A 19,929-nucleotide genomic window follows, 5' to 3' on the forward strand; every position below is an offset into this window, starting at 1 on the left:
GGGTTTAAAATGCCATGTCTATGGTTATCATAGGCCTATATTTCTAAAAATAATAAAGGATTTGTACATTTCAAATGTTAAATTGTGAGGATTGAAGCAACTCCCTTCTCTCTCTCTCTCTCTCTCTGTTGTGCATTTTTCTGTCCATTATACTTCAGCGTGTGTAATACCTTTAGGATAGTTTATGACAGAGCTTATGCATTTATTTGTCAAATACCTGCCTCTATGTATCGCTTTCATTCGACGGCAGTCCTGTGATGCTTCTGGGATGCAGAGCGCTGAGTGAGCAGCAGCAGCAGCAGCTGCAGCAGCAGCGTGTCAACGCTTGATTCCGCCTCTGTACTGCTATATAGCCAATCACCTGCTTGTATACTCAGCGCTCGGAATGAATTGCCCAATCAACGCGGCGCTCTCACAAAAGTCACATCTTCAACTTCCTAGCGGGAAGCTGCTATCGGGAACCAACCACAGGCAGCTGGAATCAATGGTAAACAACCTTTTGACAACATATTTGTCGTGCTAAACTCACAATTTAGTATTTTTTGCATATATAAGTCATTTGTTAACCCTTCAAGGAGAAGAAAAACACGTGTTATTCTATAATATGCGCAACGTGTGAAGCGTTAGCGACAACTGAGAGCTAAGTAAAGTTAGCAATGCAGGTCCAGCTGTTTTTGACAGCTGTCAGTCACTTCACGTTGTATACAAGAGTATCCGTTGTTTAACATGCTCACTGTCTGCAATGTTGATTGACACAGCAGCTGTAGGAAGATGAGGATATCCCGAGCGGAATATAAAGAGATAGCAAGATGGACAGAGCAGCTGAGACCAACCCGCCAATGTATGAAGATGCTGAAGGACAGATTTCCAAAGTAAGAGGACTACAATTGATCTTCGCTTCCTTTCATGCATGATTGTATGTATGGGTGTGTGTGTGTGTGTGTGTGTGTGTGTGTGTTGTCTTTATTTCCAGACTCAGGAGTCCAAAACATGTGGAAAGCAAACGAAATAAAAACACAAGTTGTGTGTGTTCATGTTTAATAATTATGATACTAATTTATACTTTATTAATCCTGCAAGGGGAAATTCGGTTTACGCTGGACACACACATAGGCTGAAATACACGCACATGCAGAAACAGGATCCTAGTGACATCCATTAATGGAGAGGACTCAGAGTGAAGTGTTCCAGAGCAGTTTTGGGGTCTTGCTCAAGGGCACCTCGGTAGTGCTAAGTGGACTGGCACCTCTCCAGCTACCAAACCAACTTCCAGACTTGGTCTGTGCGAGATTTGAACCGGCAACCCTCCGATTCCCAACCCAAGTCCCTACAGACTGAGCTACTATCGCCCCATGCATTTGCATGATGATGAAATTACATAATTTCTGTGCAGGAGCATCTTTTGACTTTTTTTTCGAAATTGTTAGTCGTTGTTTAACGCTATCAATACAATATACATATAACTGCATATGTTGTAAATTATGTGATGAAATTGATCCCCTCCGTTGCAGCACCCTTTATCCTTGAGGATCTTTTTTTATTATTATTGGGTTTTTTTTCATTATTATTAAAGTCCCAATTTAATGCATATCTTATAATCGCTAAGTCTAATTAACTCCACACAGTATTCAGTAAAGGTTTCCACCAGGCACAGCATTAGCCAGTGTTTTGCCATGCAGAGGGTGCACACGCAGGAATCGAAGAGAGAGGTTAATGGTTGTGTTTGCCTTTCTCCTTGACACTGAGGGCCCTCACTTTATTGAACGTAACATGTGTAATCCCCGAAGGCCGCCAGGACACCATGGCTGATCCCCCCGTCGAGGTCACTTACAAAGTCGTATGCATTTGGAGCTTCCTACTTCCATTGTGCCCTAATCACCAATCTAGAAGAAGGTATCAGGTCCCCAAAGAGAACACAGCGCAGCGTTCTTTTGTTCTCACCGTCACCTTTTTGCAGAATATGTCATGCGTATAAAGTTCATCCAATATCCTGGATGTTTAGGCCCCACCACAAGGAGGTCCTTCTCGTGCTTATTTTTGCGTTTCCTTTCTCCCCTTGGTTTCCTTATCCAAACTGTCCTTAACAAACAGACTAAACTCGAGTTTTCAAAAAGTCGTGCTGTCTATGGGGTGTAATAATTAAAAGAAAACATTTGAGGTTTTTCGTTCCAATAATTCTACATGATCTCGCTCTCCCAGAGGTGCTGGCTTTTTTTGTTTAGTCTTGCTGGTTATTGTTATTTTTTCGTTCACCATAACCAATCTCGGGGAGGCCCTTGCTCTTTAAAATCCCTGAGTCTCGTCACCGGGCCTGACAGACAGGCGCGGCAGCAGTGTTTTCACAGCCTGCGAAATTATTCTGGTTGTCCAATCAGCTGAGCTGGGCTCTGGAGGGTTAGTGATTGGACTGGCAGGAAATCAGGCTCTTAAGACATAACATATCGACTAGGCCATCCATCATCTCTTAGCATGCGCTCAGGCACGGCAGTCAGCCACCCCCGCCCCACACCCCTCCTGTCCCCTCAGACTGTGTGGGAGCCCTGCCACTGCGTAAATATTGGCCAGGCTGGGGCTGGCAGGCGGGGGTGGGGGGGGGGGGGGGGGGGGGGGGTGGGGGGTGGCAGGGGGTTTGTTGTGGACAAGCTTTCACTGAGGGGCGAAAGACTGGTTGGGTTATGATAGTCAGACAGATAGGAAGGACACTTAACTGCATAGAAAATCATTTAAAACACAGCGAGGGTTTCCAAGAGAAGCAAAGTTGAGCGAGCTGATAGTTAACTCGTATTTCCAGCAGAAAACATGACTATTACAGTGTTACTTGATACATTAAACATATAGAAAATACTGCGTCTAATCCCTGTTTACTTAAGAATACAAACATCCATCAGAATGATAGATGTTGCTGATGTTGTGTAGGTGTTGGACTGTAATTTTTAATATTTGTTATTTACATGAAGTCAAATCCTGCTGACGTGTCGTTGACCTTTATTCGTGACAACAGTCGTGCAAAATGTAACTGATTACATTCATGTTCCTGAGCAGAAAACTTGTCTTTTTAAAAAAAAAAGATAGTCGTATAATACTTTAATGGCAACATGCAGAATCTGTCATGGAAGGAAACACAATGTTTAATGCATCACAATATTCTGTTCATCTGTTGAAGAATAATTTTTATAGTTTGACCAAAAGTTTTCAATCTCCCCTCCCATATTTAGTCGTAAAGATTTTAAGGTTTAATAATGCTTTTTTTTTTTTTTTTTTGCAAATGAACCGAACATTTGAGATGAACATTCACAGGGAAAAGCCGCAGCTCTTCACTCTCTAAATGCTTCATTAAGTTCAAATCTCATTTGTAATCATTGCTTTTGATGATAGACTTAAAGGGAGGAAAATTTCTAACTTCCAACAATAAGATTGTTATTGGCCATTTCAAGGTAATTTCCACGGACGGTCTGTCAGTCTCTGTGTTGGAGTATGAGCAGTGGGAGGAGAGGGGGAGTGTCCCATAGACAGACAGAGAGAGACCGATTGCGATGTGGAGTCCCTCATCTGTAACGGCTGCATAACACAGATGTTGGGAGTCATCTGTCAGCCTGGCCTCTCTCGTCGGGCCCGAGCTGCTCTAGGGGGAAAAGAATTGGACACGGTGCTGTCACTTTTTACCCCCACTCACAATGGAGGGACATGCAAATATCAACCCCCATTCTTGCCCTCCCTTTCTTGCCCTCCTCTTAGCCAGCCATGCTGTCCTGCCTCGTATCTGGACGCCGGCTAGTAGATGAGGAAGGGAGGGGGGGGGAGACGGGACTCATCGCAGGCCAGTTCGAGGGGGGTGTGTGTGACATCAGGCCCATCACGTCCTTCTCTTGCCACGCATTAGAATTGGAAATGATGGGCTGCTCTCCGAGGCCTTGCCTGGCTTCCCTTGGGTCGAGAGGGGACCCCAGTCCTTCCACCCTTTGTCCCCAGAGAGAGTCTGTGTAAGAGGGGCGAGAAAAAGAGGGAGGGAAAGTGAGAGTCCTCTGTGTCCTTCTGTGCTGTATTATGAATGAATTTGGATGTAATGATTACTCCCCCCATCCCCCCCACCCCTCTTTAAAATGCCATTCAGCTCACTCACTCATATGCCTTTCACAGTCATGAATGTAGGAGGGTGTGCAGAAAGGGGCAGATGCCTCAGTTTTTAAAAATGCTTAAAAAAGTAAAGTGTGAAGCATCCCTCCTTTCTAGACACACACACGCACACACACACACACACACACACACACACACACACACACACACACACACACACACAGCTCCCTGGTGAGGAGTCCCTGAACGTTTTTTGAATCGGGCCCTAATGTGCCGTTTTCATCAGCGCTGAGGCGGGCTGCAATATGGTGCCGGGGCGCGCTCGGGGAATATGAATGTTGATTAAGCATGCGTTCAACCCTTTGAAATTCTGAAGAAGTGTCAGAATAATGGATGTTGAGCAAATGTCAAGCATTTGTTAATTTCTCTGTTATTCGGGGTTTATCTAGCGTGATCTTTGGAGAGTAAGCGAGGGACAGGCTTGTTGTGGCATGTGCCATTGATATGGTGATTTCTTGGCTGCAGACACTTTGTTTTTGATGGTAATATCTCGACTCAGGATGAAGCTTAGGGACCTGCTCATTGATTATTTATTGTGGGTGTAGTGTTTATCTATTTCTTTTTAAAGCGTTGGTTAAACCTGGGGATTAACAGGCACGAGGCTCTCAGTCTGTTTACACAGTTAGCTCAACTTAACAGTAGAGCTGCAACGTATCCACATGATCAATACTGTAGGTAGTGGATAATAACACTGTTGCCAAACACAATTATGAATTGATATGAATTAAATGTATTATTTATTACTACTTGTAAGATATACGTTTGACATACATACATCTAGAACATTTCAACAAAAAATATTAAAAAAAAATTCAGGTTTTTTTCTTACAGTAAAAAGAATATTTTTGGTTTCTCAGACAAAACGACATATTTAAGGACTTTGTCGAAGACTTGGGGAAACACTGATGTATAACTTATTAACTCTTTTTTTTTTTTTTTTCAAACAAAGTAGACCATACAGATTAACTCCTGCAAGCGTTGTAACTTGCAAACCAACATTTATTGGCAAGGCTTTATATATTATTATTATTATTGGGTTTTTTTTAAGCTCATGAGTTTAGCAAATGAAGTAGTTGATGATGTATATTTTTGTCATCTATCTGTTTTTGTAATTTATATGGCACGGGTGTGAAACCCATCAGAAACTCATCTATTGATCCAAATCGTTTTCCTTTTCATGACTCACAGTCGCCCATGACCAGGATTCCCTTCAGCACTGTTGGGTTTTAGAACGTTCAAATTGTGTGAAGGTTTATTATATGGTCAGATTATCAGAAGATATGCTGGCCTTTATTGGGAAAAGTCTTAGATATGTATAGTTAATAACCAGTCACACTTGGAGTGTTTCTATATTCAACTGGTTTCCACTATATATGTTATCTTAATGGAATAAACTGGGTTGCTCGTAGCTCCTGTTAAGATAGAACTCAGCAGCTTTTTCTGCAGCCTGGAAAATGGCAGTGACTTTACCCAGAGACTGATCTAGTGCAGAGCCTGTGGGGGCCGCCCCCTCTATGGCCCCCGGTGCCCCCGCATCGCACTTCAGGCTGCCCGTAGTGAACAAAACACAAAGTGGCAGTTGGGGCTTCAGGGTGAAGCTCTTGAAGGCTGCGAGGCTGGCAAACTAATTCCACAGCTTTATGTGGTTAGGTGAGCAGTGGACGGGTGAAGAGATGAATGAAGTGTAAGCAGAGAGGGGAGAAAGAAGAGAAGCTGTGCTGACTTCACAACTTCATGTCAGGCCAAGGACTTCATGAATAATAGATGCAATCAATTACTTGATTAGGAAGCCCGGGAATGACTACTTCCTCTTCATATCTTCGGGATGTTGTCCAGGCACACTCTATAGATCGTAAAGCCTTTTCGGCTCATTGGGCTAAAAACACTGAGGTAAGCAGCCTGTTGCTCAAGTGAGGTCTAGTGATTCGAGGCTCTTTGTTGAAGGATTAAGATTGTAGTTACTGGACGGCTAAACAAATGAAGATAGTTTTTCTTATGGATGCAACTAATTGATTGAAGAATCTTATACACAAACGTTGCTGTGCTCTTTCGGGTCAAAATAACAAGGTAACACATGTACTGACTGTTCTCTATTTCAGTATGAAAAACAAATGAAAACTCAATAAACAGTGATTTCTTTAAGAAAGAGGAAGCGGTAAGGCATTAGAGAAGGGTCTGCAAATTATTTCTGAATTTCATGCATGAATTAATGTGTGTATCCATGATGCACAGAACAATATTACATACATTAGTTAATGCGTTCCCTCAGGTGTTTCAGACATGAGTTGGCTTCTCCAAGTCTTCCATTAAAGGGACAAGACACAAAAAACGGACCAACCTGTTAACTCTTAAGTGTTGGAAGTCGTGATCACTTCTCATGACTTCTTCGTGGATCCATCCCGTTTGCTAACCCTAAAACAACGTGGAGCAAATGACCTGTCTCTACCATCCGGTCACTGGTGGTTCTGTGGAGAACACTTGATACGATGCAACACGATCTGATAGGACAGGGGACACATGGCCCCCGATGGTGGTAACGTCGCAATTATCGCGGAGGATTCTGTGACGATTGATGCAAGACAATCAGTCAATGAGCATCAGGATATCTGATTAACTTAAGATCATTAAAAAAAAAAACACCCATAAAAAGTATATTACAGGATTAAAGTCATCTCCTCAGTTTGGTGTCAGTTACCAAGCCTCTTAGCAGGCTTCATCCGTCTGTTCATGTTTCCCACATTTATGTCCTGTAGGTGCTGCTGTGAGGAGACAAGAGGTAGGGACTTGGTGATCAAGGAAAGATCTGTTTCCGGCATTTTATTAGTTTTTTTAATTTTTAAATCTCATTATTTGCCATCAGCGATTTGATAATTGTTACATCCGAATCAGGACAAAAATATATTGGCTCTTTTAAATCTTCATTTCTTCCACCTCCTAATGTGTTGTGTTCTAAGGTGTCAGCCTTGTCCTTCAACTCCCAAAGCCACACACACGCACACGCACACACACACACACACAGAGGGAAACAAGCACAGCACAGTTCAGCAGGGCAGCCATGGCAGAGTCCTTTGCCTCAGGATCTCTCTGCATACTGGGATCAATTGCAAAAGAAGAATGAAACAAATTGCCCAGAATGGTACAAGTTCCCCAGCCACGCTTCGGGGAAGTAGGCAATTGGTCAGCGTAATGTGTTTCTTTGCCAGACCAGTGGACGCTCGCCACTTGACGGATAGCACGGACCTCATTTTCAATTTCCACGAGAGTTTGCGGAAGCAGCAATGACAATAATTACACGATAACAACGGCGACGCGTCGTAATGGTTCTAATGTGTTTTGTCACGCACAGAGTTAGAAGATCCAACGCTTTCAGGAGGAATCACAATTAGCGGGGAGATGGCGGGATCTCTCCTGCTCTTTTTTTGCCACGTTATATCACAGTTCTGACATCTCAGGGCACCTAAGCAGACAGAAATTTCAAAGATTGCAACAAAGTGAAAGGGGGGCTCTGCAGGGGTCATATTTTCCGTCTATTAGGACAACAGTAGGCAGTGATGTCCTGTTGTGCTTCTGCTAAAGCCACGTCTCGTCCATGGTCCCCCACAGGCTTGTAGGATTATATGGCCTTCCACAGAGAAATGGAGGAGGGTGGGGGTCACTATCAGTAAATGTAGAGGAATGTGCACTGAGTCCGTTTTTTTTTTTGTTTTTTTTCTTTTGGAGAAGCTTCCCTTAGGTTTAGATATTTAGCTGCTCATTTGTTTCTGCAAAAACTTCCATGAAATTAGAATAAATAACAAGACGTGTCACGTTGCCTACAAGACTGATGATGCATCGACTGCAATAAGGAGAAGGCTTGCCTGGAAAGAAGACAGCCTTGCAAAAATTACAAAAATGGAACTAATTTACCCCACAAACACAAGTGTGCGCATTGTGCAAGTATTGATTTGACGCTGCGTGGCACACTGCGACTTGTGTTTGTTTCTTTGCGCTTGTCAAAAAAAAAAAAAACATCACATTTCGACATTAAAGATGTAAAGATTTTTATTTTTTTTTTTCGGTACACATTTGTTTTGCTGCTGATGACGGTAGGCTCAGCTGAGAAACAGATGTTAGCATTTTGCCTATCAGCATGTGCAATTAGCAGCATTTGCATATCCAGAGTGTTCATTTATCTGTTTTTCACTTTGTGAAATATTGATCGGCGTAAAAATAGATGCTTAACATTTTATTGTGAGCGATCACCCTGCTCGAGAGAAAGCTTAAGATCTAATGCAAACCCTATAGTCTCACTTGCTGTAGTTAGAGCTACATACTGAAGATGTGAGTGGGAGTGAATTGAGGTGATAAAGCTATGAAATATTTCCAGGCACTTTTGTAAGAGTAAATCAATTGATGCTTGTCGTCCCCTTTTTTTAAAATAACTTCATATCCATTAGAGAAATATGTGCTATGCCTCAATTATCCAGATCCATGCCCTGAAGAGTCACACCATGCAACACTCTCTGCATGCAGATCCACCAAATGCTAAGTACTGTCGCAGCATATGATACCAATGCCATTAGCCAGGTGGCTTTCATTACCTAAATTACAGCTATTGTTTATAATTAATTATTTGTAAATAGAAAGATTCCTAATATAATTGATAGCTTGAATTTCCCCCATCTCCTATTAATTAGGTTGATGGGATTTTCTCGCCTTTTTGCTGCTGTTTTTTTTCCCGCCGGTACGCCTTAGACGCTGATCCACTCTGAATGCACCAGAAGATAAGGCAATTCAACACTCAAACGTGGATTTGTCAGATTCATAACCAGTGGATAGCCTGACTTAATAGAGCCGAAAGCTCTGACCAGACAGGCATACCAGCTCAGTGACAAAGTGAAAGTCCCTAATTGTTTTTAATTTAATCTGCTGCTTTACTATTTTGGGTGCCAGTGCATATTAATGCTCTGTCTTATGTTGTAAGGACGGGTAATTAGGTTGAGAGGGAATGATTCCCTAACCACTCTTCTGTCTCCCAACCTTCTGTTTCTCCATGTTTCTAAATGATTTTCAAGAGAGAAGGAGTTTTTTTTTCTTTCTTCTGTTTCCATAAAGGTCAAAGTAAAGATGTGCGGCGATGTCACAGACTCTTTTTTTTTTTTTTTTTTTTTTTTTTCTGAAATTATTTTGAAAATATCTTCATGGTTTGCTTTGAAAAAAAATGAATTGTTTTTTTGGAACACAACTTGTAAATCCTCCTCTTATCTTGCAGAACAGTAAAGTAAACTTCAGAATGGATTAAGATTATTTTTATTTCAATAAAATCAGTTTTTGTCTTTTTACATACAGAGTCCAGGCTCCCCATAAGGTGGCGGGTGTAGGACATTTTAACTCTTGAAAGATAATTGTGAATTTCAACATAAAATGAAATAAAGTCTACACTCTAAAACTTACTGTTAAGATTAATGCAAATCAGCCTTTAGAAAATAAGATAAATAGAACTTTTTGACCTCAGTATACTAAAACAGAAATTGTGTTTTGTACTTACTAAACTTGTTTTAATGTTCTAGGCCTCTCCCCTGAGTTTGAGATACTAGCAGTACATTGGAGCTAGCATCTGTAGGGACTTGTGTTGGGAACTGAAGAGTCGCCAGTTGAAGTCCCGGTTCTGGACTGAGTTTGAAAGTTGGTCTGGTCACTTCAGTGGTGCCGTTTCACTTTCTGAGCACTGCTGAGTTGCCCTTGAGCAAGGCACCAATCCCCCACCACCCCCATCACCACCAGCCTAGGAGCTTTTCAGCCTATGTGTGTAAAGCATGTTCATCAACAGAGTGTAAAATGTAATCTCCTCTTGCAGGATTAATAAAGGACATCTTTTTCTATTGTGTACCCGATAAATTAAGATAGTTGTACTGACGACTTCGAATTACTCGTTCAAAATAAATAATTTCAAACGCTTCATCAAATAAAGGCAGACGGAGACGAACATGCTGGGTTTGGCTTAGTTTGGGAATATTTCAATATCACTTTATTCATTTTATAACCTCTTTAAAAGGACCGAGTCCAGCCACTGCAGGTATTATGTTGCTTAACTCAGATGTATTGCAGTAAAAATGTATTGCCACTGTGCAGGAGGCAGATGTGATCCCCATTGTCAGAGCGCTCTTGGCTCCATGTATTAGCATAAAGTAAGCACACTGTCCCCAGGAGAGCACAGGTTGGATATGCATTAATGTAAACCCCCCAATAACTTACTATTAATGGGGGGAAAAGGCATTATACTATATGAGTGCAGTGTAAAACTTGACTGACTCTATAAAACACACGACAACTTGGTTTGGATCCAGGTACCAATTCTCTCATGTCTTCACATAGCTCTCTACTTTTATTTTATCTTCTGAAAATCTTTTTTTTTTTTTTTTTTTTTTCACTCGTCTGTGTTTCTGTTGCTTCTGTCTACTTTTGATGTGGACGAAAACAAACTTCAGGTAAAAAGAAAAACAAAAGAGTTCCCAGCGTCCTCAAAGTTTTGGAGACAGATATGTTTTGCCAGATATTAAGAGCAGTTTATGTCCCTTTTAAAGTTAACAGGGTATAGACTTAGCAATTAGGCAGCAATCATGCTCATTATGAAGAGTAATCCATTTAAAACCTAACAGATGTGTGTTCCTGAAGGGGCGACCGGGATGGTCCCATGCCAACAATAAGGCAGTAATGTTGTTGAAATGTTCAGGTGCAAGGTTGAAGTGTGGAAGACTTTTTTTTTTCTCTCCTCCCTTAAGTGTCCACATGTTGACAGTTGACCATTTAATGGCCCACTTAATTGCAGTGGCCCCTTTATACCCAAGCATCATTGTAAATTAATGCTGAGGCGGCAGTGTTTTTTTTTTGTTTTTTTTTTCACAGTTCCTCCCTCTTCTCCTTTCACTTCAAACATTTGTTCCTTCACTCTCGTGACTTTGCGGTGGAAGAGACTCTTCCGTGTGATGGATCAAACCCCATGGAGTTCAAGAAGTGGAGAATTAGCTGTTCCCCAGACAGAGAGAGCAGTAAAAACAGTTTTAAACGCGGCATCTGGAGAACCCAGAATGACGTCTTTGGTGGTGTAAGTTGTCGTTAAACTGCTAAACTAATCCAGCGGTTGAATTGCTTTTATTAAAATATGGTCACACACTCCACACAGAAATCAGCGTTTGAGATTTCTTGTGGTTTTGTTTACATGTCATGATGGTCATTTCACGGTTTATGGTGATTGATGTCACAGGCCTGTGTGGACTCAATAATTCAGCATTTACATACCACTCTCAGGTGAGTAGAGGCGAAAGGTCCATTAAATCCAACAGTCCAATGTACCCAGAGCAGTTTATGCAGACGGAAAACCACTGGAGACAGCACAGAGCACTTTCTATGGGGATGTCCTCTGGTGCACGGTTGTGCTTGCACATGTGGGCTTTCTTTCTTGATAGGCAGGGCGGAGGTATGTATGATCCAATTAGAATACAACCTGTCACCGCTTTAAATGTCTCCAACTCCAAGGATGCAGTGGGAGTTGGAGACGGGTATGGAAGGAGCCTGGGACCCATCCCCCCCCCCCCCCCCATTTTGAAAACTGACTGTTTTCCAGGTTTGCCTCTCTGCCAGGTGTTTGACATTGAATGCAGCTGGAGATGAATGTAACTTATGGCAGCACATGGAATCCACTGACTCCTGGGAATCCGAGCTTCCTACAGTGAAAGTTTCCATTTTCAAAGCCCATCAGTTGCACTGGGAGGGCTCCAGGACGGCCCATATGCCAGCACTGACAGTGAGGCAGGAGAAGTTTCTCCCATCTGTGTTTATAGCTCACACAAACAAATGCACTTTCTTGCAGTGGTCAAGCCATTATTATTTTTTTTTTTTAACGTATACCAACCCAAGAATTGAATGCAATGCTGACTTGAGCCAATTTTGTGATGTATAGTTCAGATATGGGTGAATGTTCCTGACTTACATTAATAAAAATAAAAAAATCTAGATTACAGTTTCTATCTCTGGAAAATGGGGGTTGAAGAATATTTGTATGATTGAGTGAGCGCAAAAAAAATCAGGCTATCATTTTCTCATCTCTCATACCACACACATCCTCCCCTTCTCTTCCACCCCCCCACGCCATGCTGGATGGAATCCTTTGTCAGAGGTGTTCATCTGGAACAACTTTGCCACACTTGTTTTCATGTTCTTTTAGATTACAGGGCAGCTGGCCCCAGCTTTGAAGCTCCCCCTCTCCCTTTTGTCTCTGTGCAATGCACTCTGGTAATTAACTTTGTCCTTCTTTTATTTGTTCCAGTCACTCGCAGTCCACTCTTCTGAGCATCTTCTCCCTGGAGTACCAGGTTAGAAGTTTTCTTCCTTTGTGAGCCCTGACAGGTGCCTAATTGAATGATGAATGTCCCTTTATTTCTTTGTAATTGAACTGCCAGCTCTCTGATTGGTTTGGAGGATGCCCCCCCCCACCACCACGACCACCACCACCACCATACCCCCCCGTTTATTCCTCTCCCCCCTCCCCGCCCCTTCCTTCAATCCTCACGTTCATGTTGAGGGTCCTCGCCTGCCTGAGCCTCGGTGGATGTCTGCCAAGCCTTCCCATCCATCTGTCTAATAACATCTAGCCCCTGCTTATTTGGTGGACCTGTAATAAATTATGCTAAACCATTATTATTCTGACAATAATAATTTCCCCGTGTAGTGCGGCTGCGTGTGCTAAATGTTTGCTGACTCGCACTGTCACTGCTGCTTTCCACGGCTGACAGCGGATGATGATAAATGGCCACTGCCGCCAGTGGCAGAAGGCAGCACAGGCAGAAAATGGAGTCATTTATCATCCCCCTGACAGGTGTCAGTCACACTGCCTGTCCCGCTGGAATTACATTTTTTTTTTTTTTACCTCTGTGTGTAGTAGTTTTTAAATAAGTTGTTTTTTAACCAATGCTCTTCCTCTTTTTATCCCCTATCCGCCTCCTTTTCGGCAATTGAATTGCATGGATATGTCAGGGAAGTGGAATGTGGGAAAAGGCAATTGTTTGATCGAAAAAGGGGAAATGAATACAAGGTTTGAGCGAGGGTGGGTGGGTGGGGGTTGAACAAGGTTGACTGTGCACACTTTGACCCTGAGCAAACGTATTAAAATTGAATTACGGCGAGACAAGATTCCTTCGACTGTTGATATACAACACAGGAAAAAGGGGAGCAAGAGCTGCAGAAATGTAATGCAAATCGTTTCAGGTTTTTTTTTTTTTTAAATTAGATAAATAATAAATAGTTTTTATACCTAATATGTATATGAATCAAATCAAAGCTGTAATAATGACATTTGTGTTCTCTATGTGACAGAAAAGAACCAAAAGAACCATCTCCAGACACCATGCACCTGAAGTTATTGAAAGCCACTATCAAAGGTGCTGCACGACTTTATTACTCTTCTGTCTCACACACTTCATATCTTCCTCTCATCTCCATCCCTGTTTGTGTTTCTGTGTTTGTCGTTATCCCGTCTCCCGCTCACTCTTTGTCTCCCCTCGTTGTCTGACGTGCCAAAGTCCCTTCCTTAGCCGGAGAGTAGGTGGGCCACCATGACAGATATAATCTCCCCAAAACAAATCACCGCCCTCAGGATTCATTCCAGACCTCCACTTGCACCTGCTAAGCTCAAGCTCTGTTCTCCATGTCAAATTGAAAGCAGAAAAATAAAAAAATAAAAACCAGCCTTTGGACATTTGCCTTCCACAGGCTTATGATGGGATGATTATCGGTAATTCTATGAAAAGGGATGAATGGGAAAAAAAGGAAGGGAAAACAGGCTGTAGGGTGGAAAGCCTCTTTGCATATTGCAATTAGGTTTTATCTAGCTTATTAGACCATTGTTCTGGGGAAAACGAGGCTGGATAATGCACTTCTAATCCACTTACGACAACAAACCTCAGAGATGATCTGGGGAAGATCTGTGGGGAGCTGCAGTTTTAGCTGGCGAGGGAAAAAAGGCTTTTTGGGCGGCAGGGGTTAACTAACTATCATATGCTTGTCTGGCTTCAAGGAAATTTGAAGCCCTTCAAGCAGTGCTGTTTTAACCACACCGAGCCTGCCATATGCCACCGAGGGCAGAGTCATCAGGGACATTAGCATGTCTTGGCTAGCCTGGTCTACTCCCCTCTACCCCTCTGTCTGCCTTCAGTGGCCCATGTTTTTTTTTTTTTTTTTTTTTTCATTGCTGTTGTTGTTCTTTGTTATAATGAAGGTATCTGGGCCAGGCCAGGGCACATCCCTCTTCTCCTGTCCTGCTGGAGCTGGCCATTGAGGTAATGGTCTAACTTTATTTTTCCATGTTCTTATCATCAAAAAATGAAAAATAAACTCAACAACTGTTGGTCCCTTTTTTTTCTTTTTTTCTTTTTTTGGAAGTAGAACTTTGTTGCAGGTTCAGCTTTCTACCTCGCCTGTTTGCCATTATCTAAATTGGTAAAATGGTCTCCTCCATTATCAATTATTTAATGTAATTAGCTCTCGCCTCCATTAGGCAGATGTGAAAATACTTTTTGGTGTTTTATTATGTCATTTTCCAAATTGCACTTCAAGTAGAGTTGCAGCAAACTGCGGACAGGTGAGGGCAGGGTCAGAGCTGAATTCTTCTCTTCATCACTGCATCGCTTGTCTGCTGCAGGAGGCCAGCGTAGCATTTGTTCTTAGGATAAACACACAGAGTTTCACAAGTGCCAAAGTTTTTAAATTTCCCACAAGTAAACATTGATCTTCTAATTGGCTGTGGTGTCCCTTACACATTGCATCAGTCTCTTATCATGTATGCAGTGCCAACAAACCTATCAGAAATTCTTATTAGAAAGAAACGCAGCTTAAAAGCTGATTTACCGTATTTAATGGAAAACATTTTAGATTCCTACAAAATGTTGAACAGCATTTCAGCAGATTTTGGAAAACCCAGACGTGCATATTTATGAATTTATTTTCCACTTGGTTATACTGTTAGTCTTCATTGTTAGCTCCCTCTTATCTTGATTGTTTGAATGTGCCGTCTAACCTTTTTAAAATATGTAAATGCACATTTAAATTTTTATTGGTGCTTAACAGCAGGCAACCCGATTCAAGGGTTTCTTCATCTAAAACCAGAGTAGCTCACATGCATCAGTGGCACCTCAAAGCTAACTGCCATTATTCATTCTCCATTTAATTGACACATGATTTTTTTTTTTCCCTCTAAAGGATTAAATCCAGCTCCGAGATAACTGTCTATGAACCATTTAACTGTCATTTTAATATGCTACTTAACATTTAAACCAAGCACTCATGGTCTCCCAGACCGCTAATTGATGTAGTTTCATCCCTTTATGAGACAATATATCTCCAACAGAGGGAAATGATTAACAATGATGAAAAGTATTCATGGATTCCTTTTTTCTTTTGCCCCCAGAAGTGTTCCATGAATGAGGGGCCTTAAGCTCCACATTTGCCACTTTTTTTCTTTTTTGCATGCTTCATATGGAGTTTCATGTAAAGGTTACTCAAACATACAAGGTGTGTAAAAGTTGAAACTGTATGTAACACCCATTAGCATCTGGGGCTAATAAAATCAGAGTTTTACTAAGTGATAAGTGATTTTTTTGTTGTTGCAGGCATTCAAGCTTCTGTGAATCTTAGTCACATGTTCGACTTGTGAATGGAGATGGACTCATGATTAATATGAAAATTAGGGAGACCCAAGTACCTGAACTAATCAGGTGTTTTTTATTCAGGCTGGGCCAGGGTTGGTAATGTTGCCATTTTTCATGTGTCAGCTCTGAGGCAGGTTAGCAGGACTGTTCTGATGCTCTCTTGTTATCCAGACATTTCATTAGAGAGCAGACAAATAAGCACCAAAGGGAAAAGATTGAGAAGGGAGAGAAAAAGAAAGCCACTTCTACTCCAAGCTAAAAAAAAAAAAAATGCTAACACCAGTATGCTACCAAGGGTCTTAATGAAGATGTAAACTTTTCGTCTGGCCCTTAATTATAATAGGCATGTTTGGCTTTTTTTTTTTTTTTTTTTTTTTAACAAGCTGCCTTCTTAGAGCAATGTTATGGAGATGTGAACAAATACTACTCAGGGTAAGAAGATATTGTTTAGACAGAAGCATCTCTGCTCCCAGCGTTAGCAGGGAGCATCAGAGGAAGATGAAACACTCCAGTGTCAGTGTGAGCTAAAGGCAAATTCTCTTTTGCTCTCCAATTATGCTAACAAGAAAATGTAGGATATACGTCTGTGCAAACTGTGTTTTGTAACAAGCTGGCTAAGAGCACTCCAAGCAACGTTTTAATTCCCGCTATACTGGAAAAAATCTGTTAAATTTAGCAGTTAAGAACTTCATGTTTCCTCTTATTTCCAGCCTATAGTTTTTAAACAAAGGGCAAATGCAAACACATTTTTGGACCATCTGTTTGAGTCCAATTTAACGAAACGATTCCATTTAATGAACGGCGATATCATTGCAATGTTGGAAATGTTATTTTTTCTGCTTTGAATTTGACCTGTTGACGCTTTTAATATCGGTCATTTATGCTTCTGTAGCCGTCAGGCCTTCTTCCTCTGCAGAAACAAAAAAAAAAACAATGCACACATTTCAAAGCATCTTTTAATTCAAAAAGTACTACAGCCACAGGTTCTATTCTTCTTCTCCTTGTTCTGCATTCCCACACTCCCTGCAGTCTATCCCATTAGTTTGTGCAGTTTTGCCTTGGTGGTCATCCTATGATTAGCTCTCCATTGTCTCAAAGCCTGGGCGTAGTGTGTTCTGCTTTTTTCCATACGAGATGAGACACTACGGTTGTCCTTTTGACAGAGGTGAAGGCAATTCCGCTCGCTAACTTGGCTGCGTAATAGGCGATTTCTTGTACCTGTGGGAAAGGTTATTGCAAAGCAAGGCTTTCAAAGAGCAATTTGCACAGAGACTGTCGAAAGTTAGGTCAAGGTTTTGAAATGCAATAATATGATTTAGAGCCATTACAATCATTATTACCGATGTGACGTCAGCTGTGTAATTTCAGTGTCCTTATTCTAAAGCTCTTTGAAACATGTTCACACATCAAACTGTAAATTTGGGATTTAGTCTAAAGGTTTGCAAATGGAAAATTCCCCAGAGAGGAATAACGGCTCAGCCGTATTTTGAAGTCAACTGGCCGTTGATGCTGTAGCCTGTTCTCTATTAACTCACATTCCCTCTGTTTTTATTCAACCTGTGTGAAGGTGGATCTGTCTCCTGCGCTGATGGCTCGCATCATCCTGGACAGGTTCCTCACGGACCTTGAGGGCGAAATGCGTAAGTACCACTTCTTCCATTTCCCACTTGGTTCCTTCCATCATCCCGTCCATCAGTCTTAATCGCAGCACTTTGTCTTTCGAATACCTTTCCGCTTGGGTCCTAATTCCAATTCTAGCTGCTGTATTTTCAGCCTGTCCGAGCCTAATGAGAGACAGACCACATTTAGAAGGAGCCGCATCCCAGGGCACATGACTGGCAATTAAGCACCGGGAGGACCACCCACCTCTCAACTGCAGTGTGGATCAATGCTAGCTCACCTCATGAGTGTTATTTATATCAGCCTCCATTTCTTTCCTCACCTTGCTTCATTCCCCCCAAATGCATTCACCTACGCCATAGCTTCTCTTCTTTCCTCGTCCCGTCCCCCCCCCCCCCCCCCCCCCTTTCTCCATGCCTATTGGGGAAATTGAGTTGAAGAAAAGTGTGGCAGAAAAAGCAAACAAGTTCTGGGTTACGCTGATGGAGGTGGGGGGAGGGAAAAAAATTCCAGATGCAAATATTTTTGTTGAACGTGTCAGACATTGTCCAGAAATTGCGTGTAAAATTGTCTATGCGGATTCTGTTTAATTTCTTCAAATGTTTTCGACTCTTTTTCACAGGTCAGTTTTTTTTTGATTTTTGTTTTTTTGAATTCATTCAAAAAGCCATCAATCTGAAAAATCCCAGCGTCACACTCACACCTCGTTCCATTTCATTTCAATGGGTCTTTCCCGAGGGTTTCACGTGTGCGTGTGCATATGTAGCTGTGCAGTATTCAGTGCTCCGAGAGTGAATCGCGTGATGTCAAAAAGACGTGCTTCCAATTTAATCAAGAAAGAGATTAAAGTGGATGTGTGTTATTTTCAACTTCTCCACAGCACAGCCATTTGTCAAAGTCAGAGATGTGATTGCTTTGGACCCGCCGTTATCCACTGCCTGTCAAAATAGTCGTCTGAGCAGCTTGTAGAACAGGGCATTCATCCAGGAGAAGCACTCCCGTCTCAGATAATAGCACCCTGCATCCCTCCATCTCCGTACAGTGCAAACATGCTTTATTATTGCACAGAATAGATTTGTAGCAGATGAAACTTCGAGGATGATTGTGGTTTAATTTCAAAGAACTGTGCTGGAACCATGCAGAATTAAAGCCTGTGCATGCTAAAGAGTGACGCTGTAGTTGTTCTTGAAAAATTATCAAAGATCCAAATCCCTCTAAAATGCTGCGATCTCATTTGCTCACCTTTTTATGGCTACTTTTTTAATGTGCTTCTTGTTCTATGACTCTGACATCGATAACGACGGCATCACACGGTACCTTTCCATCGTTTTCCGGCTGGCGAGTCAGTGACTTTGAGGTGTGACTCCTGTTTTGACGAGAGCTCCTCTCTGCAGTCTCCTTGTGACCCGCTCGGCCTTTTCAAAAGAACTGCTGCCCACACGGACTCCACGGTCGAACCCTCCCATCTCCCTCTGCGTATATTAGACTGCAGTAATGTGCTGCCATTATGAAACAATGCAAGGATAATTGTCTTTGCTGGCAATTAGCCAACAGGTTGGTTCAGTGCTGTTGTCAGGCAAATCCGTCATGCCCCCCTCCAGCAGCAGAACACGCTTCAGTGTGTGTGTGTGTGTGTGTGTGTATTTGTGTGTTTTTGTCGGACCCCAGAGGGAGGGCGGGCAGGCAAGCTGCAAAGATCAATAGACTTCTATATAAGGGACATTACCCCCAACTGGGTGAGTGGCTTGCCTTTGCCTCGCACCATCGTTTTTTTTATTCCCCTTCTCTTTCCCTTTGCATTTAAGAGACACAGGAATGGGGCCTTTGGGACTGTGGAATATATGTACAATCACTAGTGCTGGATCAATACACAGTTTTAAATTGTTTTCTGTCCCTTCCTTGTTTTGTTTTGCTCGCTTGTTTTCTCTCTCCCTCCCCTCCTCCACCTCCCTCTTCCCTTCTCTCCTTCCTTCCTTCCTTCCCACTAGGTACACACTCCTCCACCACAAACGCACCTCAATATGACGACACAACAACCCCCCTCCCTGCTTTGCATCCGAAGTATTGGAGAGCGCATCAGTCAAGCAGAATGAAAGACTATCTGGTGGCGCTTGTAAATAAATCAATACATTCAAAGCAGGTTTATCACGTATTGAATATGATATCAACATCCATAATGCTCCTCGTCTCATGAAAACTGACCAGGCAGTCAGGGAAGAAAGGTTTTTAGCACTTTATATTCACCATTTTAAGGTCACATAAAGCTTAACAATATGCTCTTAGATCCAAATCGGATCCAAAGGAGGTCGCTTTAATGTAAGCCAGGGTTCCTTTTAAGGGTTGTTGAAGTTTGACCTCTGTCTCGTAGATGTCCCACTTTGTGGTCGGATTAGTGTTGTAGTCGAGACCACACTAACCAAACCAAGACATGTGCTCGGAGACCAAAAAAAAAAAGTCCAAGAGATTTAGGGACTGAGACGAAGTCAAGACCAAG

General features: G+C 42.1%; 1 protein-coding gene across 5 annotated transcripts in view; it reads left to right on the top strand.

Moving 5' to 3' along the window:
- Positions 1 to 390: 390 nt before the first annotated feature.
- Positions 391 to 19,929, top strand: part of cdin1 (CDAN1 interacting nuclease 1) — a 55,552-nt gene continuing 36,013 nt past the window's right edge. For 2 of the 5 annotated variants that reach the window (XM_079370400.1, XM_079370404.1), the window contains exons 1-6: positions 391 to 487; positions 759 to 872; positions 12,440 to 12,485; positions 13,486 to 13,550; positions 14,387 to 14,447; positions 17,383 to 17,455. In XM_079370400.1, the coding sequence (XP_079226526.1) occupies positions 772 to 872; positions 12,440 to 12,485; positions 13,486 to 13,550; positions 14,387 to 14,447; positions 17,383 to 17,455 (346 nt within the window). In that variant the 5' untranslated portion in view covers positions 391 to 487; positions 759 to 771. The remainder of the gene's footprint in view (positions 488 to 758; positions 873 to 12,439; positions 12,486 to 13,485; positions 13,551 to 14,386; positions 14,448 to 17,382; positions 17,456 to 19,929) is intronic. The other 3 variants (XM_079370401.1, XM_079370402.1, XM_079370403.1) reach the window with 3 other exon arrangements.

Source organism: Symphodus melops (genome assembly GCF_947650265.1).
Source record: "Symphodus melops genome assembly, chromosome: 19".
NCBI classification, from domain to species: Eukaryota; Metazoa; Chordata; class Actinopteri; order Labriformes; family Labridae; genus Symphodus; species Symphodus melops.